The 23,351-nt window shown below is 40.1% G+C and overlaps 2 protein-coding genes across 3 annotated transcripts; both read left to right on the plus strand.

The window, feature by feature from the left end:
• Positions 1–293: 293 nt before the first annotated feature.
• LOC118805255 (perforin-1-like) lies at positions 294–4,023 on the plus strand. Of its 2 annotated transcripts, none has more exons than XM_036565930.1 (3): positions 294–459; positions 2,153–2,696; positions 2,826–4,023. In XM_036565930.1, exons 1-3 carry the CDS (start codon positions 414–416, stop codon positions 4,006–4,008), a joined length of 1,773 nt encoding a protein of 590 aa, XP_036421823.1. In that variant the 5' UTR covers positions 294–413; the 3' UTR covers positions 4,009–4,023. The 2 variants fall into 2 exon arrangements, with proteins under 2 accessions (XP_036421823.1, XP_036421824.1); XM_036565931.1 differs by lacking the exon at positions 294–459 and adding an exon at positions 1,985–2,002.
• Positions 4,024–17,086: 13,063 nt separating this feature from the next.
• Positions 17,087–19,102, plus strand: LOC118804848 (perforin-1-like). Its single transcript, XM_036565470.1, has 3 exons — positions 17,087–17,094; positions 17,270–17,800; positions 17,914–19,102. The coding sequence occupies exons 2-3, from the start codon at positions 17,271–17,273 to the stop codon at positions 19,100–19,102; spliced, it is 1,719 nt and encodes a 572-aa protein (XP_036421363.1). The 5' UTR covers positions 17,087–17,094; position 17,270.
• The last annotated feature ends 4,249 nt before the right edge of the window (positions 19,103–23,351 follow it).

The raw sequence follows: 23,351 nt of genomic DNA on the forward strand, positions 1-23,351 counted from the left end.
TTCAGAGGGGAGATTTCAACCACTACCCTTTGTAACTCAGTTCCATGGGGTTAGGATGACACCCAAAAACAAAGGGGTAGGGGTAAAAGGAAGAAATGGGATTGGGCCTTAGTCTGGCTCCACCCTTTAACTATTCAACCCCATCTTGTCTTCCTAGCTCCACCCCTTTGCTATCACAGCCACCCCTATATAGTTTGTTTGCCACACCATTTCTGGTCTTGTCTCTTGTGTAAGCAGCTCTATTGTTTCAGTGTTCGTTTGTCTTTGTTGTAACAGTATTATCTTGTGGTTTCCCCATGGCTTCCTCAAACTGCATCTGAAAATGATGTGTCCAAATAGGCAGCATTCATCAAACAGCACACTGCCCTATCCCATGATTCCACTGGAGCCTAAGAAGAATTCGAGGTTGAGGGATGTCATTTAACAATGGCGGAGAGCAGAGGGGACAGGAGAGAAGGGGTGGGTATTCATTTTTATGTGAAAGATGAGAAAAACGTATCTAGGACGCAGATATACCGTTGCATGCATCCTTACACAATATAAATTGCCATTCTTATTTAGAGCCAGAATAGCCCACCAGCCAAAATGCCCACTATTTTTAAGTGTCTGTATATAAAAATTGTGCATTTTTGAGTTAAATAACAAACTGCATCATAAAATAAGCAGTTTGCGTAAGTCTTTATCATCACATTGATTATGGTTAATTTGTCATTTATTATGAATTGCTATTTCTCCAGACTGCATTCACATCATTGGTGTTGATATTTCCAATCCAAAAGAATCCAATCTAAATTAATATTGTTGATATAATCCAATCTAATTTGCATGAACACAAATAGTGGTGTAACTGTTAAGCCGTCACTTGTGCTGACACAGTGTGCTGTGGTGCAGACACAGCTGCAGTTATACACTTTCTTTATGGTGGTTTTTCTTTGGTTCTTGTTGACGTCGTCTTGCTCTTTTTTATTTATTCTTATCAAATTCTTCTTCAAATGTGACTGGCCTGTCAATAAAATAGAGAATCATACCTCATAAGGACCACAGCCATGTTTAAAAGGAAAATCATTTTGGTGAGTAAAGCTCAGCATCACCCGTGAACCTTTGTGAAAGAAATGGTGGATGTAATGTGTCCAAGAATATACGGATACTTTGCACTTGCATACTGACAGTACATACTTCTTTAATGGTCAAATAGTGCATACCAAATTGAATTTATATATACTGAATAAGTATGCGAATTTGGATGCATTCCATTTTTGGTTTTCCATTATACTCATTTTTGACATTTTTCAGTTTTTGATGTAATTTCAAAGTACCTGTTGTCCTTTACATTGTGTGTAAATTTCATGAATGGACCAAAAGAAACAGCCCAAAATGACTTGGAAAAACGTCTGGTTCCATTTACTCACATTACAAGTAAAGCATGTTTTTTTTTCTCATGTAAAATTATCATTTTGGAAATAAGAGGTTTTGTTCTGACAACAGCAAAATATTCCATTGTATCCATTATTATTTGTGTGTTTATTTTGCTTTTGAGGTCTTTTATATAGTGGAATTCATGCATATATTCTGGTTACAATGCAGCTCATTCATGTCAGAAACATGCAAGGGAAACTTTAGACATGGATTTATGAAGACTAACAAACACGTGTCCGAGCCAAAAGAATGGCCTTGGTGAACAGATCAAAAAGACTTGAAACCCCCATCTCTACTTTCTTTGGCATAAAATTTTGCTCATGGGGAAAATTCCAAGGTCTGATGAGGAAAACTTCATACAAAAACAGCAAAATGATTCCAAACTTTCTTCAGATGTTTTTTTGCAGTTACATATTATTTTTCAGTTACATATTATTTTTTAATGAAGACAGTATTTTACATTGGGCTCCTTTAAGATTAGTCATCATGTAAATGTAGCATCTGTCCCTCCCTCTGCCACTAGTATTTAAGATGAGACATTTGGGCTTGACTCACATCTCAGATACAGATAAGACACAAGACATAAGTAAGTAATTGAAAGTAAATTAAAATTATTTTTTTTTAACTGAATGCTAATACTTTAATGCTGTGTATGTACTGTGGGCTGCTTACTGATTACTGTCTATAAGTTAAATCCCATTGATTATTTAAGAAATAACAATTTTTTTTTTTTTAGCCTCTCACAGAATGGGGTGGATGTGTCATTACCTTGTCAGCTGTTGGATATGGTGTTCCCTTCTCTCCATGGGGAATACTGAAGAACAGCTGGAACTGGGCGGTCCCAAAGATTGCAAGAATACTGTCTTCGTTCCAGGCTACAACCTTGGTGGAGAGGGCTTTGACGTAGTGAAAATGGAGCGAAAAAAGTCTTACGTCATCAACATGGAGAAGTGGAACATCGGGAACAGCGGCTGCAAAATGTACAGGAACGCATACATGAACAATGCAAGGCAGAAGATACCTGCGGCTGTGGTGCACTGGAGAACACTCCCAAAGTGTTCAATGAAGGTTTCCAGCCAGATTTATGATTCGAGTGAAGCTCTTGTGAAAGACTCTACTTCGCCAATCTCAAACAACTGGAAAACTGGACTTGATTTGATGTTTACAGGTTTAGGTTCGCTAGGAGGCACTCATTCCCGTGAATCACAATTCGGTATGAAGAAGTCAAAGGAGGACAGTTTCAGTTTCACCAAGCATGTTGTCGAATGCAGCTTCTACAGGTGAGCCATTCTGCTGTGAAATCAATTTAAATGGTAAAATCAATAAATAAGCCTATAATAAATGTTGCATAGGCACTTTTGCACTGTGTACAACTCACAAATATGAATATCTCCCAAATTCATTCACAGCTACAAAATAAAATCCTCACCCCCACTGCATCGCGAGTTTCTTCGGGCTGTGCAGTCTCTTCCTCGAAACTATGATCCACACTCCTATCAACGCATAATTGACATGTTTGGCACACACTTTACCACAGGAGTGGAGTTGGGTGGGAAGATGAAAGCAGTAACAGCCATCAGATCCTGCAAGGCAACAATGAATGGACTTTCGGACACAGCAGTCAAAGACTGTTTGGACGTGGAAGCATCAGGCACATACAATGGTGCTACTTTGAGGGAAGAGTCCCTAGAGTGTCAAAGGTTACAGAAGACCATGGGAAATGAAAAATTCAGCTCAATGTTTAATGAGCGACAGACAGAGATTACAGGAGGGAACATCAATGGTGAGGATCTCCTTTTCTCCAGAGCCTCACATCCATATGCTCTAAATCGGTGGCTGAACTCCCTGAAGACCATCCCAGATGTTGTGAGATACACCCTTAAACCCCTACATTCAGTGCTGAACTTAAGGCACCCTGCCAGGAACGGAATAAAGAAGGCCGTAGAAAATTATATCCGTGCAAATGCCTTAAAAAAAGTTTGCTCTGAATCTTGTAAGATAGGGGCTAGGGGTAGTGCAAGAGATCGCTGTGCCTGCGTTTGTGAACCAAATCAAAATATACAGTCCAACTGCTGTCCTGTTGGAACAGGTCTAGCCACACTGAGGGTCTTCAACCTACGAGCCAAAGGTTTATATGGAGACACCTTTACTAAAACAGACGGCTCTGTACTAGTCAGATACGATCGAATAGTACAACGCACTGCAGTAATTACAAACAATGACAATCCCCGCTGGAAAGAATCGTTTGAGTTTGGTCCTATCAAAATGTCGAACAACAAAACAATCACTTTCGAAGTCTACGATGAAGACACTTACTGGAACAGTGACCTTCTTGGAAACTGCTCCTTTCCTCTTACAAGCGGACATGTGAGTAAAACATGTTACTTCCAGTATGGCACCTTCTTCTTCTCGTATACTGTAAAATGTGCTCCTAGTCTGCAGGGTCCAGAGTGTGCAGATTACAGTCCTTCTCCGATGGCCACCCCTCTGGCCAAAATATTCCATTCCAGAAACGGCATCCTGGCTAAAGATATGTGGAAGTTCCAGGCTGCCCAGAATTACTCTGATAACATCTACTTCAAGGATAAATAGTGATTAAAAATCATGCATGGCATTTATGCTGCTAAACAGCTTAGCTAATATGGCTTGCATTGCAAATAAAAATCTTATTTTCAAGAAGTTAAAAAAAGGACATTACCAGGTTCCGTATTTCATCTTTTGCTTGCTAATGTTTGACTGCCTTACAAGTTGTACTTTGAGTTAATTAAAGCATTCAGAAAGACAGACCTTAGTGATTTGTATTTCTTCAAAAAGGATTAATTAAACTAATATCACACTGCTCTGATGTATTTACCAGATTCCACATGCTAAATTTGCAATTACATTCTACTACTTCTCTAGAGAATTTACCAAAATGACCACCAGACAAACTTACGAATGAACAGACATGGTGTTCCTTAACGTACTTTTACTTTTTTAATTTTATTTTAACCTCGTATCTCCATTCATCAAGAAATTAACCTACAAAGGGCCACATGTATTTTCAAATTATGCCAAAAACTGAAAAACGTCAAAAATGGAGATACAAAGTTTCTTCTGACAGCAGCGTTATATAAAATGTATGTATGTATGTAAACACACAGCAGTGCAGTTTTTAAACACTGTGTCCATTCACTGTCCACTCTTTTTTAGACACTCCTACCTTGTTGGTCTACCTTGTAGATGTAAAATCAGAGACAAAAGCTCCAGTCCAGCAGTGACACTGAGGTGTTTAAAACTCCAGCAGCACTGCTGTGTCTGATCCACTCGTACCAGAACAACACACACTAACACACCACTACCACGTAAGGGTAAAGGGGGGCTAACAAAGTATTCAGAGAAACAGATGGACTACAGCCTGTAACTGTAGAACTACAAAGTGCACCTACATAGTAAGTGGAGTTGATAAAATGGACAATGAGCGTAGAAACAAAGAATGTTATGCCAGATCGGTGTATATATGTAAAAAAGTACCATTACAGTGGTTTAGACACTTCCGAGCTGGAGTCCTGTGCATTTTTCGTCCAAGTACCCACACAACCCAGGTAACATTGTTGTTTATTAAGTAGCGATGATGTGAAGATGATGAAGGAGACTCCGCTGACACTGTCTTCCTTGTATAAGATGTTTATTACAAAGTAAAACAGTATCATATCAAGCACTATAAAGTACCTGAGAGGGGTTCCATGCCAATTCTAAAGTGTCCCCCCCAGACCACTAGAGCCAATGGCTTATATAGGCTGCTTGTTGTTGAAAAAATGAGACAGAACATATGGTCCTTATTAAAATGATCTCATCTATTTGGAACTAAGAGAAGGGAGAAAGTGAGAGGCCTACTTATACTAAAAGTTAAGAGTTTTTTGCCTTCTTCTATAAAAGCACTCTTCTAAATACATCTCATATTCCCCCCTTTGAGACTACCACAAAGTCTCGAAAAACAAAAAAGTATCACATACATGTTTGCAGTTGTAACAAAATAACAGTTTCTCCTACACATGCTTCCTACAGCATAACCTTAGCAATGCAACAACTTTCTGGAGTGTGAAAGTGAAAAAACCTGTCAGGCAGCTATCATTCCTGAAATGTCCATCAAACAGTCTAGACAGGAAAAATTCTCTCACAGCCCCTCTGCCTTAGGCGACCACATAGAGTACTCCAGACCAATTTAAAAAGGAGGAATTTTGATAAATTGGATAGAGATATGACTTAAGCAAATACATATGGAAACCTCAGAAAATAAAATCAAAACAATGTCCACATTCAGGCTGGTTGACCCATCAGACCTTCCAATGGACCTTTCCCTGCCTAACACCAATATCCCTAAGCACCCGAAAAAAGAAAAAAAACATCTGAGGTCCCAATGTACTCACCCCATAACAGAAAACATCGGTCTTCAAGCAATTAAACCAAAGAAAGTGTCATAAATTTAAGTACTACTCAAACACTCAATCCAACTAGTATGTCTTACAAAGATTATCACTACCTTATAAATGTCCTCTATCAATATCACACATTACAATATAATAGAACAAAAGCCAATACAATGCAAATATATATATGAGACATAAAAATGTATCACACTGCAGCTCCTCAGCAGCGTCGACTCTCAGTGTAGTGTTGATGATATGTTGACTCTGGGCATTGTATCACAGTGTCCTTATTCAAAGTCCTTCAGTCCAGTCTTATTGTCCATGCACATCGGGGTCCCCGAAGATCCAACCACCCTTACAGTGGTCTTCCCCCAACATCATTCTTGAAGGAAAGAAAAGAAAACCACCAACCAGTATCTTTTGCAAAAACAACAGATGCAAATTGAAACATCAAATACAGATTAACACCTTATAAGTAAATGTGAAATCAAAAGTATCATACTTTCACATTATTCCAAGTTATAAATCACCTTTTTATTTCCCCCGCTATCATCCCACTCTATGGTAAGAGGCTACTAAATACCCAAATAGTAACAGAAATAAATGTTAAGACTATAATAAGAATAGATATTCAAAATGGATATTTCTCCATCAGTTCGCCTTCTATCACCACTTCCTCGTCATCGTCTGTGTCAGTCCTATGTAGTAATGACATCTGAACTTGATCTCCAGGCATCACAACACCAACCCATCTCAATATCATAGCCTTCGCAAAAGTCAACAACAATGTACAGAAACAGAACATCAAACTCAATGATATAAGAACTGCTACCATAATCTGAACCAACACTGCTCCCAACGGTCCTAATTTCTCCTGCAACCAAGCATTTGCAGACCATCCAGCTCCTTCCAATGGGCCAAATGCATCCCTTATATGCTTCAGTGCATCTATGACACTAGTCATATTGGCAGAACTATCAGGAATGTAGTATAACAGGCATCCCCAGTTAAGTTCAAAGCCACACATAGGCCACCTTGTTTGGCCAAAAGATAATCAAGAGCCATGTCATGTTTCAGCACCGTCAGTCTATGACTCTTTTGAGTATTTGACAAGTATTCAAAACCTCTTGTAGTCTCATTTGCAAGACCCTGTCGGTAATATTATCAATGTGATCTGCCAAAAATGTCACACCATACCATGGAAATAATCCTATACCCCACTTCTCTCCTAGACTTATCTTCCAATGATAGGACTCCAGATTATGAAATTGTGCCAGTTCCCTTTTCTTCCTACTTCCAGAAATAGCATCAGATTGAAACTCAACAGACACTTTTCCCTTCTGGACAGTAAAAACCTCATATGGAAGCTTCAACGTTGCCATGTAACAGCATCCTATCCACCCATACGGTAGAAATATATATGCCTTATCACCACAAACCCCACAGATTTCACTTCCAGCGGATCAGGGATCGCTGTTATCATATTTTCATGCTGATTGTCATGCATCCCTATGGCTCAGGGGTTTCCCTGGACTCCATCTCCCAGAATCCTCTGGGAGATCACATGACTCCTGACCCTCCACCATGCTCCTATCACAGGTCTCTCTCTCCTGAGCACTGATCTGTTACACCTGTGACCTCTCATCAGCTTTAGTATAAAGCCTGGGCTTTTAGAACAGTTCAGTGCAAGGTATTGGTTCTTTCTAGAGCTACTGAGCGTTTATTTCCTGTGTTATGTTTTCCAGTTTTGACTATTCATCTGTATTTTGACTCACCTGTTTTTGTCTGACCCCTTTTGAATTATTTTTGCCTGTTGTTATGTTTGTGTTTCTTTACTTGCTGCCCTTTCTGGATTTGACCTGTGCCTGTTTCCTGACAACAATTTTGATTGATGATTCAAACAGTAAAGCCTTTTTGGTCTTTTTATCCGCGAACGTCTGAGTGGTTCTGTCATGTTACACTGATCAAGTAAATTCACATATCGTAACTCTCCCAACCAAGAACAATTATGTTTAGGTCTAAACAGATGCACTGACAGAGCCATTACCTTATCTTCTGCTGATTGCTGCTGATATAACAGCCACGATAATGCATAAGATTGACATTTAGCACTTAATGGTTCTGGTACTGTCTCTAAAATAGAAGGCCATGTGCCTGATGTTGGAACTTTCACCACACATGGACAATTCAGCTTCCTAACCGATCTTACAGAATGAGTTAACTGCTGGAACCATAAGTTCCTACCTGCCCCCGGGTCTGCGATTTGTAACACCTAGAAATCAAATCCATATGCCTTCCACTAAATTTCCCTCTTCTGTGATACATGATACTGATCAGTCACGTCTTCTGGTGTCCAGTCAAAGTCAAAAAACTCCTCTTCCACATCTAAAATAGTCCTCTGAGCTGTCACAGATGAATCTGCATCATGCTCTTCCACCATCTGTTCTCTAGGTTCAAAAATCTCATTACTACTATTCACACTAAGCTCTATTTTTAACATAGGTTTCTGGGTTATATTTACTACTTCTTTAAAGTACAAAAATGTCATACCAGGTGTTGGTGTGACATTTACAAATTTCGTAGGCGACAGAGATGTTGTCACTGTTTTATTAGCAAAGGTTGCCTTTGGCCCAACCTCACTTGTAATATTTCCAGAAGTAACAAAAGTAGAAATTGGCGCCTTCCCTGAAGTAGCATTCATCCCCTTCAAAGTCATAGCTAAAGTAATAGCCTCATCGATGCAATATTCACCCTTGGAGTAGTTGCTGTGGTGAATTGTTCCTGAACTCTTGTAGCAACCATGAAAACTCCCAGTAGAACTCAAATCTTCTATCACAACTACTACCTTACGAGTTATATAACCCTCTCTCCACACATTTTCTTCTGGCTCTCTTCAGCCTTCAACATCTCCTCTCTTCTTTAGCTTCAGCAACTTCCCCCCTTGCGACATGAGCTGACCCCTTTGCCTCCTAAATCAGCAGGCCTCACTCTGTGTCAGCTTCCTGCTTCCTCTCTCTCTCTCTACACATACACTTTTCTCTCTTTTTCTCTCTGTCTTTCTCCTTCTCTCATCATTTTCTTCCGCCCCCCCCCTTTCTGTTATTCTTCTCTTTTCTGTTTCTTCTTCTATTTTTTTTTATTTCTCCCTCTTTCTCCTCTCCAATTCTCACACACCCCATAGGTGGAGAAAGGAAGAAACAAATCAGAATTAAGTATCAAATGAACCCACTAGGTATTTTTAACAACACAATAAGCAATCCCATATGATTTACGCCGTTTATCTGCCAACACTTAGGTCTTTTTTTTATCTATAACAAATGTTTTCCTCCTTTAAACACCAAGCTATCATCAATAAAGAAATATCAGTTTATTTCACTCTAATAATACCTTAGCACATTATTAATAATACTTATTAATTTTTTTCTTTACCCAGGCACACAAACATCCTCACTGGTCTCTCCACTCCTCTCCAAAATCATAAACGTCCTTCTTGGGGGCTCATAAAGCTTATCAAAGTCCCCTGAATGAGGCTCATGAATACTATGTAAATTTATAAAAGTCCTCTTTTTCTGAGGCTCATAAATCTTAACAAATCCAAAAATGTCCCCCAAGAAAGGTGTTAACAAAATCAAAGAAATGTCCTCTCGTAAAGATGTTCATATGCTTTTACACCTTATCATTTATACATTCCTAAAGCCAGTCCCACAGCTGGAACACAGCCAAGACAAACAACACACACACACACACACACACACACACACACACACACACACACACACACAGAGACCAGCTCCGCACACGCACTGTAAGAGGGGGGGCCAATCCCCCTCACACAGGAGCACACAGCGAGCTTAGAAAACACAGAAGACACAAATAACATTTAACCCTATAGCATGCTTTTTCCTGCCGCTCCTTTTCCTCTTTTCCTTCTAACTTTATGCTACCTTTATGAGGTGTGAACATTCAATAAAAAGCTGCTTCAGACACTGTTTGTCAACTAGTGTTTGAGTGGGAACTTTACAATTGAATTTTCCATTCCACACCTCCAGTTCCTTTGAACTGACCCGAAATTCCAGGATTTTAGGTCCATCTAAAACCACCTCCCAGAGGGCCTTGGTCCAGATCTGCGGCTCCTTTTCTCTTTTAACTCATATCATCTCTATTCTCTATAACTTCTCTTATTTCTCTTTAACTCTTATCCTTTCTATTTTCTTTAACATCTCTTATTCTCGCCTCTTTTTTTTCCCATCAATCCAATTTCCCCTTAATCTAATTTCCCCAGGGCCCTGGGCTGTTACTTTCCACTTTTTTCCCTTTTTTTAACCTAATCTGACTATTTCTCTAAGCCAACTTTCACGCAGTGACTAATATACACGTCTTACCGTTAAGAAGATAAGGGCCCAACCTTCATTAATCTCGCATGGTGTTATTTAGCTCACCTTATCGTTACTAATTAGGGTATTCTACACTTTTATATCAGCTTTCCTTTTCTCTATAATACTCCCCCTTTTTATTGCAGCGTTTACAAAGCCATAAACCCCAATTTAGAATGGAGAAGCACTCCAAACATCAACACAGCATGGCATATACACACACATGATTCTTTATGGTGCGACTAGACAGCAAACACCCAACAGCCTCAACGAAAAAACCAGCACACAAACGTGAAAATCGCACCTGAAATACCGGCATGTGCGGGAGTAAGTGTGCCAAAGCTGTCGGCGACGCAGCCAGCCACAACACGTCCGAAATTCGTGACGCCAATATCTTGTCTGCAGTCCTGTTCGTGACGCCAAATCTTGTTGTTTATTAAGTAGCGATGATGTGAAGATGATGAAGGAGACTCCGCTGACACTGTCTTCCTAGTATTAGATGTTTATTACAAAGTAAAACAGGATCATATCAAGCACTATAAAGTACCTGAGAGGGGATCCGTACCAATTCTAAAGTGCCCCCCCCAGACCACTAGAGCCAACGGCTTATATAGGCTGCTTGTTGTTGAAAAAATGAGACAGAACATATGGTCCTTATTAAAATGATCTCATCTATTTGGAACTAAGAGAAGAAGGGAGAAAGTGAGAGGCCTACTCCCTATGGGGCCCCCTTAATTTAAACATTCCAAACCTGCAAAAACAGAGCACATGGAACTCCTAAATACTACAATATCGACTTATACTAAAAGTTAAGAGTTTTTTGCCTTCTTCTATAAAAGCACTCTTCTAAATACACCTCAACATCTAACAAAGTCATCAGTTTGCAGTCTGTTTGACTGGTTCAATTCACAGCTTTCATCTCCATATTTTCGCCCCGGTAGGTTTCTCGAAAAGGGGTGGGAATAATCTCCCTGCTCCAATAGGAAGCTAACGTCACAGACATGACCAATAACTGCAGCTTCCAACTCCACTAGCTAAAAGGAATGTGAACATCAAAATGAGCTGGAGAAACTGGATGACCAACTTGGACAAGCTAGTTAGATCTAGAAGACCAGGTGATTCTGGTAAGAGCTGGTAGACCAGGTTAATTGAGCTGGTTAGAGCTGGTTGACCATTTTGGCAAGATCTTGGCCAGCTTGGCTAACTTTACAAGTTGACAACTTGAGTACAGCCTTAAAGTATCAGAAAATAACAAAGCATGGGCATTAAGACACAGTCACACCTCTCCAAAGATGTCCTGGAAAAGTAAAAAGAGAACCCGTGGTTCAGGTAAGCTCCCTCCTACCACCAGTAGCAGGGTTTGGAAAAGTCAAATCAGCAGGTGCTACATCTCGAAGACATGATTCCATCTTTGTGATGGAAGTGGTTGGTTCACCATTTCTTCAATCAAGGCGAGATTCCAGGATTCAGGGTATCCTCGCAAAAACCCAACATGCACATTAACAGGATTATTTACATTTCAATTAACTATATGTGGCTACAGTAAACCAACATAGCCACAACATTATTATTCAACAACACTGACATACTGTAATAAGTATAGTATAATTCAAACTGTTCATTTCTCTCACAAATTTGAAGTGCCATAACTTCAGCAGGCCTTTGTCACACCTTTGTAGAGGGGTGAACGGTACGGTATGCAGCCCAGGTGGGTATTTAAACAAAAAGAAAAGAAAAAGAAAGGAAAAACAAAAAGAAAAAAAAGAGTGCTGGAAAAAACTAAAGAGAGTAATTGCCCCCCCCAAAAAAACACTGGAAGGTTTGAGCTACAAACTGCTCCAAGCCATACAAAAGGTATTTGCTCCACTAAGAGCAAACAAATGAAACAAAGTCTGCCTTCCCTTCATAATTACAGTGGAAGTGTCTTTTGTTTTCTCATTATCTTTAATTCCACGTTTCTAGTTCAGCCTTTGTTTGAGCTGTGTTCAGCATTTCCTTTGTTTGCCCCCTTTTCCTCCTTTTTATTTCCCGTTCCTTGAGGGGTTATACCCATTGTTGCCTGTGCACAGCGGTAACTCCATGGACCGCCGATCAGTACATCGGCGGTTTGAGCGTGGCTCTGGGTCATCTCAACCCCAGTGTGCACAATTCACACTCCATTGCCTCAATAAATTTATTTAACACCCTTTCTCACAGGTTCTCATCTTTGCACTTGGGTCCGCCTCTTTGCCGTCCTGTAACATTATCAGAGAGCATTACATTTCAATATGATTAATACAGGGAGATTCACTCAAAGGAGGCCCCGAATATTCTGTAATAACTCTCTAGGATGAAGCAATCTGAATGAAACAACATGCAATGTGCTCCTCAGTATATGGAGCTTTGAACAAGCCAGGATGCCCCTGCGTCAGAGTGACGAGGTAGGCGCCGGACAGCTGACAGTTAAACCTCAGTTTGAAACCTCTGGGTGCACACCCCCGTACCCCTTCATGTGTCTGGCAGAAAACAGAGATCGTTTCCAGCATCGCATGTAACGCAATCGATTACACATACGTCAAGGTATGTAGTGTATTTTTTGGTTCAGATTGCTTCATCCTAACAGGAGTTACAACAGAATATTCAGGGCCTCTTTTGAGTGAATCTCCCTGTATAATAGTGAACTCGGTTTTTATGATGAATTTTAACTATTCACACAATGAACTGTGATGCAAAATCCATATAGCAATTTTGACTATTATGCCTTTACTTATTTAAACACAGTATGCAGCCCTTTGCATTCAGATAAAGAATGAAAAAGTGCTCAGAATCTAAACAGACAGAATCAAAGTCACTCTCAGATCACTTCTTTTGGGAAAGTAAACAGATGATGTACACATCCGCTTAATTAAAACAGCACTGCTCTTTACCCTTGCCCTGCGATTGACTGGTGACCTGTCCATGGTGTATCCTGCCTTCCACCCAATGACTGCTGGGATAGGCTCCAGCTCCCTCCCGCGACCCAGAAGGATAAGCGGCTTAGAAAATGTGTGTGGGTATGTTCTTTACGCTAAGATTTTGATTTGTTGATGTTAAAAATGGAATTTCAAATATGCCACATGAGGGCATTTCATTTGTGTTTTTGGCTTATTGATTCACAAAACTTTCATACTTTCAAACTTTCATACTTTCATACATGAATGCACCAATTATAAGTGGGTATATAAGTGGGTGGACCTAGGCCTGTTAGCCCCAGTAGTACCTGGTTACTCTTAACTAACTCTTTTTGTCTGGTCTACATTCTGTATTCTCCATAATTGTACAGAATACTGCCCTCATTAGAGTAGGCTGACCAGTTCCCCCAACCAGTTCCTCTGTCCAGTTCCCCTAAATCCTTAAGGATTCCCTGAATGTTTTGATAATATTATGCACCACAGAGAGTCAAATACCTAAAATCTTTGCAATCGCTTGCTGTGGAACATTGTTCTTAAATCGTTGGATTAATCGCAGATGCGCATTTTGGTAAAGAGGTGAGCGTCGACACCATCCTTCCTTTTAAAGCACCTTTTATACCTGACATGACTGTATCACCTGTTTAAGATGTTTTTTTTTTAACAATTCACAACATTCCTTGTCTTAAATTGCTCCTGTCCCAACTTTTTTGGAATGTGTGGCAGGCATCAGTTTTAGAATGAGTGTATGTTTACAAAAACACAATGAAGTTAATAAGATAAAATATGAACTATTATGCGTTTAGACTGCTTTCGTTTAAATACAGGTCAAAGTATACTTATAAATCACTGTTCTCTGTTCTTACTGGCATCTACTCTCAACTTGTTTGGAACTGAGGTTGCATTATGTTTCACTTAAAATGAATGGTTTTGTATTAAATTGACATGAGTAGTGCTGATGTGGTAACACATCAGATTTGAATAGTACCGTAACACCATAGTACCGAAACAGCGCTAGTGAAAATTGTAAATGATGTTTTATTATCCGCTGACAAAGGAAACATATCCTTACTGGTTTTACTCGATCTTAGTGCAGCTTTTGACACAATAGACCATTTCATTCTATTAGACAGGCTTGAGAAACTAGTCGGAGTGACAGGTAAAGCTCTTTCGTGGTTCAAATCTTACCTTAGTGATCGCTTTGAGTTTGTTAATGTAAATGGTGAACCATCAGCTCTCCCAAGAGTAAAGTATGGTGTTCCACAGGGTTCTGTCTTAGGACCCATGTTATTTACCTTATATATGCTACCACTAGGTACCATCATTAGAAAACATGGCATCAGTTTCCACTGCTATGCCGATGATACACAATTATATATTTCAGCTAAACCAGAGGACAAAATTGAACATAAGATAGAGGACTGTGTAAAAGACATTAAAGAATGGATGTCAAGTAACTTCCTTTTACTAAATTCAGACAAAACAGAAGTTCTTCTTCTTGGTCCAAAAGCTGCTAGGGATAATCTGCCTACATTTACTCTTAATCTTGATAGTTTCTCAATTGCATCAGGTACATCTGTAAAAAGCCTTCGTGTCACAACTGATCCCAGTCTGGCCTTCGATGAGCATATTACCAATATTACCAGAATAGCTTTCCTCCACCTGCGTAACATCGCTAAATTAAGAAATGCACTGTCGCTACAGGATGCAGAAACGTTAGTTCACGCCTTCATCACGTCCAGGTTAGATTACTGTAACGCTCTGCTTTCTGGTTGTTCCAGCCAAAACCTTAACAAGCATCAGTTAGTTCAGAACGCTGCAGCCAGAGTTCTCAGCAAAACCAGGAAATTTAACTATGTCCTATAGAAAACACAAGAAAATATAAGACAGGAGCTGGTCTCTGCAATTCTTCAATACTTCTGTTCTGGATCTCTATCGTCAAAATAATCACAATACAGCTTGGTTTGCAGTCTGTTTGGCTCGATTTACAGCTGTTGGATTTGTGAACAAATTAGTCTTTTGAACCGACTCTTTTCAATGAATCAAACAGACTCGAAAGTTTCTTGTACTACTGTTTTAATGTTTCCTCATCATCATCGCCATCATTGACCGCTTGATCCAGTTAGGGTCATGGCAACAGTTGGGAGAGCAGAGAACCCCAGACGACTCTGTGCCCCGCAACTTCCTCCAGCTCATTCTGGGGGACTCTGAGCTGCTCCCAGGCCAACTTGGAGTTATAATCCCTCCAGCGGGTCCTAGGACGACCCCGGGGTCTTGTACCAGTAGGCCGTGCCTGGTAAACCCCCACAGCGAGGCGCCCAGGGGCATCCAGATCAGATGCCCAAACCACCTCAACTGGCTCCTCTCAATACGGAGGAGCAGCCACTTTACTCTGAGCTCCTCCCGGATGACTGAGCTCCTCACCCTGTTGAGTAGAATTTGTGCATATTTTCTCTCAGGCACGCTGAGACAAAAGTTCCCAAACATGGTAACAAAAGTCACTCTCTTGGTGGAATTGAGCCAGTTTCTGCCATGTTCAATAGAAAATGAGCACGAAAGATCAAAAGAGCCTTTCCCATAGACCCTGTGGCCTTATGAATTCACTCTGGCAGATGAGAGGAACATGTGAACGTAGGATGGTCCAATGTGATGATGTAAGGTACCCCTTACATCACTGAGTAAAGACTGATTGTATATACTTACCTGTACTTACCTGTGGACTGATCATCCTTGCCTTTAAGGACTAAAAAGAGAACTGAATGGGTTCACCTGAGTTTTATTCACCTGGGTGAGTCCATCCTCTGTAGAAGAGGAGGAAAGAACAGAGCCTGTAAGAGAGACAATTGTTAATAAATGTACACTGTAATTGCAAATGAATGTTAATGACATCATGAATGTGAACATGGACAGTAAGTGGAGAATATGAATCATAATTACTGTTGCACATAAATATATTTAAATATTCAGAGCTCATGTATTACCTCGGGCCAGTAATGGTTTATTCTAGGGGAGGAGTGACCCGTATATAAGCAGCATTACTGGGGGTACAAGGGGATTCTTTCAGCTCAGTAGTTGACTGAATGTTAATGAGTGATTATGATCTGTATGACTTTGCAGTCATTGATATATGTCCTCTAGTTGTAGAGACTGTTACTTTCATTTAGAGTGTGCGCGCTTATAAATATGTAAATAGCTGTGAGTGTCGGTGTGTAAATAAAGGTGACGGGGAGAAGAAGAACTCTTGCGAAAGCCCAACTTTTTCCAGGTCTTCAGACCAATCGCCCAACATTACCCATAAAGTGTGCCCCACTACTACAGCACATTGCCAGGTCGAGGGACACGCTTTATCACATCCAGTCATTTCATTAACTCCAGTTGTATGTATCCAAATGTATATTAGCATTTAATCACCGACATAAACACAGAAATCTGACACTTTGAAAAGACATTTAGTTATACTTAAGAACCCATTTTATATTCATTAAATATTTAACTAAATATAAGAAGCTTAGAAGATCCCAGGAACCCAGTTTTACTGGGCTACATATACAGATGGGAAATTACAAAAAGGAAAGCTAACCTACATCACTACTGAAAAGGAAGGGAAAGCACTGTTGCTCTAGCAAATTGCCCAAAATGCAATATAAAACTCATGAAATCTCAGTGGAATGTTGACTTTCTTTCAAGATACCTTTTGGTTGGCTCTGGAGAAAGAAAACATGCAAAGGAACTTTTAAGAACCAAGCCATATAAGGTCTTAGGCCTTTTGGTAAAAAGTGCAAAAGGACCTTGGGGTCGTTTCTGATTAGTCATCATGAAAATGTATTGTCTTTTTGTCACTGGTTGAAGAACCAACACATGACATTTATGTACCTGACTGTCACGGCAAGTCCCTCCTTCTTCCACTAGCATTTAATGTGTGATATGTGGTTTGACATGTCTCACATTTCAGAGCCACCTCAGATACAAGTAAGTTGTGATGGAACTCACTGAAGTGATTGCAATTGAAATCTGTATATTGATACTTTAATGTTGTATAAATATAATCTGGGCTGCACCATAGACCACAGAGAGTTTGCTGTTTTTAATAAACTTATTCCCATTGATTATTAAGAAATGACTAAAGGATTTTTTCTATTATCAGAATGGGGTGGATGTGTCGTTACCTTGTGAGCTGTTGGATGTGGTGTTCTCTTCTCTCCATGGTGAATAATGAACAACTGGAACTGGGCGGTCCAAAAGACTGTGAGAATGCTGACTTCGTTCCTGGCCACAACCTTGGTGGAGAGGGCTTTGACGTAGTGAAGATGGAGCGAAAAGGGTCTTATGTCATCGACGTGGAGAAGTGGGACATCGGGAACGGCAGCTGCAAAATGTACAAGAATGCATACATGAACAACGCAAGGCAGAAGACACCTGCAGCTGTGGCGTTCTGGAGAAAACTTCCAAAGTGTTCGATGAAGGTTTCCAGCCAGACTTATGACTCGAGTGAAGCTCTTGTGAATGACTCTACCTCGTCAATCTCAAACAACTGGAAAGTTGGACTTGATGTGATGTGTACGGCTTCAGTTTCGCTAGGAGGCACTCATTCCCGCGAAGCACAATTCGGTATGAAGAAGTCAAAGGAGGACAATTTCAGTTTCACCAAGCATGCTGTCAAATGCAGCTTTTACAGGTGAGCCATTCTGCTGTGAAATCATTTTAAATGGTATAATAAATAAATCATTGTTGCATAGGTTTCACTGCGTATTGATAATAAATACATTTGCCTTCAAAATTCCTCCACAGATATAAAATAGTGTCTTCACCCCCACTGCATCAAGAGTTTCTTCAGGCTGTGCAGTCTCTTCCCCGAGAATATGATCCACACTCCTATCAAAGCATAATCGACATGTTTGGCACACACTTTACCACAGGAGTGAAGTTGGGTGGGAAGATGAAAGCAGTAACAGCCATCAGAACCTGCAAGGCAGCAATGAGTGGACTTGCGGACACAGCAGTCAAAGACTGTTTGGACGTGGAAGCATCAGGCACATACAATGGTGCTACTTTGAGGGCAGAGTTCAAACACTGCCAAGCCCTAAAGAAGAAAATGAATACAGATGAAAAATTCAGCTCAATGTTTAATGACCGACAGACAGAGATTACAGGAGGGAACGTCAATGGTGAAGATCTCCTTTTCTCCAGAACCTCACATTCAAATTCTCTAAAACAGTGGCTGGATTCCCTGAAGACCATCCCAGATGTGGTGACATACACTCTTAAACCCCTACATACAGTACTGAGCAATAAACACCCTGCCAGGAAGGGACTGAAGAAGGCAGTAGAAAATTATATCCGGGAAAATGCTTTGAAGAAAGTTTGCTCCGGGTCCTGTAAGATAGGGCATCACAATAATGCAAGAGATCGCTGTGCCTGCGTTTGTGAACAAAGTCAGAATATACGGTCCAACTGCTGTCCTACTGAAAAAGGTCTAGCCACACTGAAGGTCTTCAAACTCCGTGCCAAAGGTTTATACGGAGACCGCTGGACTGAAACAGATGGTTCTGTAGAGGTCAGGTATGGTGACACGGTCAGACGCACTGCAGTAATTAATGATAATAACAATCCACGCTGGAGAGAATCATTTGAGTTTGGTCCTGTCAAGCTGTCCATCAGCAAAAAACTCTCTTTCAAAGTATATGATGCAGATTCTTACTGGAACAGTGACCTTCTTGGAAAGTGCTCCTTTGACCTGAGAAGTGGACAAGTGACTGACCTGTGTACCTTCCAGTATGGCACCTTCTATTTCTCCTATACTGTAAAATGTGCTCCTAGTCTGCAGGGTCCAAAGTGTGCAGATTACAGTCCTTCTCCAATGGACACTCATGTGGCCAAAATATTTCACTCCAGAAACGGCATCCTGGCTAAAGATATGTGGAAGCTCCAGACGGCCCAGAATTACTTCAATAACCTCTATTTCAAAGGTTATAAGTAATACAAATCAAGCAGCACTTATGATACTAAACAGCTTAGCTAATATGGCTTCTTTTGCAGATTAAAAACTTATATGAAAAATCAAAAAAAAAAAAAAAGGTTTTATATTTTAAGCACTGCTTGCTGAATGTTTGCCTTACAAGCTGTATTTTGGTTGAAGTAAAGCATCCACAAAGACAAACCTGAGTGAATTGTCTTCTTCAAATAAGGCTAATTACTTATAAACACAGTTTAAAACATGTAAACACAGGGTACATTTTTAATTTTAATAATTATATTATATTACTTCTTTAGAGAATTTTCCACATGAATATGTTTCTCTGATTTAGCTGATTAGTGACAGCGTACACTCCTGGGCAAAAAAAGCCCAAAATGACAAAATGTTAAGCTTTTAATGGTCTTAACAACAAATCATGAAGCAAGTAGATAAACTTTGATATGATAATTGATATGATAAGTTGATAAACTTAATATGGGAGAGCTTTTCCCTTTGATTTCTTTACATGTTGAAGTTTTGTGTGTAAATTTATAGACAACCTTTTACAGAAAGAAGAGTCAGTATTTTTCCACTCAGCATTGACGGCTTCAAACAGCTGAAGAACATTGCCCAGCTAGTTTGTGTTTGTGAGACCAAATATACTCTATAGGGTTTAAACCTGGACTCTGAGAAGGCCAGAACCATCAGTAAACACCATTATATTTTGGACTTTCATATATTTTATATTTTTATTTATATATTACATTTTAGGGGCGTTTTTTGTGTGCTTTAACACAACTTCTTCAGCTGATTAGTGACAGCATAGAGTTGGCAGAGAGAACAAAATACTGTGGCGTCGCGCTGCTGTGGAGTGCAGCATCCACTCGGTAGGGGAGGCATTTATTGCTGTTAATGTTGTGGATGTTAGTTAAGATGTGTGATATTACCATAAAGTGAAAGTGTATTCATTAGCATACTTGTGTTATGTCCATTATTTTGACTATGTAATATTTTAAAATGACAAAGAGAAGAAAAGATACACCAAAAAAAGGAAACAACTTAACCATGAATGAATGTAAAATGGACAGAGGTGGAGGCAGCAGGAAAGCGGTCGCCCCCTGGCCCCACCCTTCAGTGCGTCACAGTGACCATAAAATGAGCTGATTATTCAGAATCAGAATCGCGTATTTCGCCAAGTATGTTACACATACAAGGAATTAGTCTTGGTGAGTCAGAAATGTATGACATGTAACATACTAAAGAGACCAGACAGCTCACAGACTATTAACAAGTACTGAGCTGAGGGAAAAGTAAAATAAAATACAATAAACAGATTATAGCATAAAGAGCAATAATAAAAACCGTGAAAGAAGCTCAGGAGATGTACATATGTGTGTTTATCTGTACATATGTAGATATGAATGTCTGTACATATGCAGGTCAAGAGGACATTTGCTATAAAATATACTATAAAAACTATTTTATACAGAATATTACAGAGTAATATGAATATTTGTAAAAATGTACTTGTACAGTTGTGCAAATAAGCATTATGCTACAGGAGGAGTTACACTGTAATAGTGTTAGGAAGGTTTGTTGGTTCAGCTGAAGTTTAAAGTGCCAGCCCCAAAAGTACCTGGTTACTCTTAACTGTTTTCATCTTGTCTACATTCTATATTCTCCGTAATTGTACTGTATTCTGCCCTCATTAACACAGGCTGACCAGTTCCCCTGACCAATTCCTTCCTCTTTTATTGATTCACAAAACTTTCATACTGAAAGTAATTTCAGCATTTAGGCATTATTTTGAGTGGGCCAATAATAAAAGTGGGCGGGCCTCGGCCTGCTAGCCCCAAAGTACCTGGTTACTCTTAACTATTTTCATCTTGTCTACATTCTATGTAGACAAAACAGATCATAGGCCTTTTGGTGAAAAGTGCAAAAAACTCAGAATGCCCATGACTACTTTCTCTGACAGAAGGAGAATTTTAGCAGTCTGGTGAGGTAAACTAAAAAAAGCAGACTGTAAAAAGTGTGGTGAGACAAAATGATTCCAGGTACTTTTCAGATATGTTGATTAAGCAAGTAGTTTACACTGGACTCCTTTAAGACTAAGTGATCATGAAAATGTAGTCTTTTTGTCACAAGTTGAAGAAGCAATGCATAGCAATTTTTTTTGTACCTGACCAAAGATATCTACATAAAGCCACCACAGTAAGCTCTGCCTTTTTCCACTAGTATTTAACGTGTGTTATGTGGTTTTGCAGGTTTCACATCTCAGAGTCACCTCAGATAAAGATACAACACAAGTAAGTTCTGAAGGGAATAAAAAATTATTACATTTGTAAACTGTATACTAATACTTAAATGTTGTGTGTATACATACTGTGGGCTGCACCATAGACCACAAAGAGTTTGATGTTTATAATTGTTTTTTTTTCCCATTGATTATTAAGAAATGACTAAAGGATTTTTTTTCTATTATCAGAATGGGGTGGGTGTGTCGTTACCTTGTCAGCTGTTGGATGTGGTGTTCTCTTCTCTCCATGGTGAGAAGAACAGCTTAAGTTTAAAGTGCGAAGTTTCCACTGTGGTTGATGAGCTACATGTCCGGTTGTGCTGGTTTTGGTGGCCTCTACTTCCTCTGCAAACTGAGAAGAGCCAGAGCCCCAGCCCCCATCATGTGCACCTTCTACAGAGGTACCATCAAGGGCATCCTGACCAGCTGCATCACTGTGTGGTACGGCGCCTGCACTGTGTGCTGCCGCAAGACACTCCGGCGCATCGTGAGAGCAGCTGAGAAGATCGTTGGCACCTCCCTCCCCTCCCTCCAAGAGATATACAGCTCCCGTCTCACCCAGAAAGCCCTCTGCATGGCAGGTGATCCCAATCACCCACTACACAGCTTCTTCAGCCTGCTGCCATCAGGGAGCAGACTGCAGAGTCTCCAGGCCAGGACCAGCAGGCTGGGGGACAGCTTCATCCACCAGGCTGTCAGGATGCTTAACTCTCTCCCAACTTTGCCCCCCTCCCCCCTCCCTCCTTTCTGCCCCCCACACACACAAAGTTTGGACCCAAACACAGGTTCCTGACCCCACTCCCCAATACTGAACACTGACATTCCCAGGGACTGTTACGCACTCATCACTTTAACTGCTCCATAAGCTCATTCTAATTGCACTACTGTTTATAATTGCACCATTTATACCCACAGACCTTAATCTGTATGTGCATTGTGTCTTTATTGTTAAATTCAGGGACCTTCTTATATTTATATTAATTTTTATTATTCATTTTTCTACAATTAGTGTTTATTTTTATGATTTTTACGATTTGTGTGAGAGGGGTCAGCTGTTAACATCGGGGTCTGATCAGGGTCTCCTTTGTCGAATTTTCATTTCATAATGCGCTAAATGTTATCAGCGCTAAGAGATCTGGACTGCAGGCAGGTCAGTTTGGCACTCGGACTCTTTTAATACAGAGCCATGCTGTTGTTATACGTGCAGAATGTGGTTTGACATTATTTTGCTAAAATAATCAAGGCCTTCCCTGAAAAAAACGTCATCTGGGCGGCAGCATATGTTGTCAAAACGTGTATATTTTTGTTCAGCATTAGTCACCCATACCATGTGCACTAATGCACCCCTATACCATCATGAATACTGGCTTTTGAACTGTGCACTGATAACAAGCCTGTTGGTCTTTAGCCCAGAGGACACAGTGTCCATGATTTCCTAAGAGAATTTCAAATGTTGATTTGTCTGCCCACAGGACACTTTTCCACTTCCCCTCAGTCCATTTTAAATGAGCTCAGGCCCAGAGAAGGTGGTAGCGTTTATGGATCCTGTTTGTATTTGGTTTCTTCTTTGCGTTTTAGAGTTTTATTTACCATTTGTAGACGCAGTGATGAACTGTGTTCACAGACAGTGTTTTTCAGAAGTGTTTCTAAACCCATGTCCACTACAGAATCATGTCTGTTTTTAATGTAGTGCCTGCTGAGGGCCTGAAAATCATGGCCAGCAAATACTGGTTTTTGACCTTGTCCCTTGCATACAGAGATTTCTCCAGATTCTCTGAATCTTTTAATGGCATTACAGAGCATAGATGATGAAAAGCAAAAGTTTTTTGCTATTTTACGTTGAGAAACGCTATTCTTGAATTGTTGCACCATTTGATTGTACAGTCTTTCACAGAGTGGTGAACCCCTCCTCATCTTTAGTTCTGAAAGACTCAGCCTCTCTGGGATGCTTTTTTATACCCACTCCTGTTACTG

This window comes from Colossoma macropomum, unplaced genomic scaffold (assembly GCF_904425465.1).
Source record: "Colossoma macropomum unplaced genomic scaffold, Colossoma_macropomum, whole genome shotgun sequence".
Taxonomy (NCBI): domain Eukaryota; kingdom Metazoa; phylum Chordata; class Actinopteri; order Characiformes; family Serrasalmidae; genus Colossoma; species Colossoma macropomum.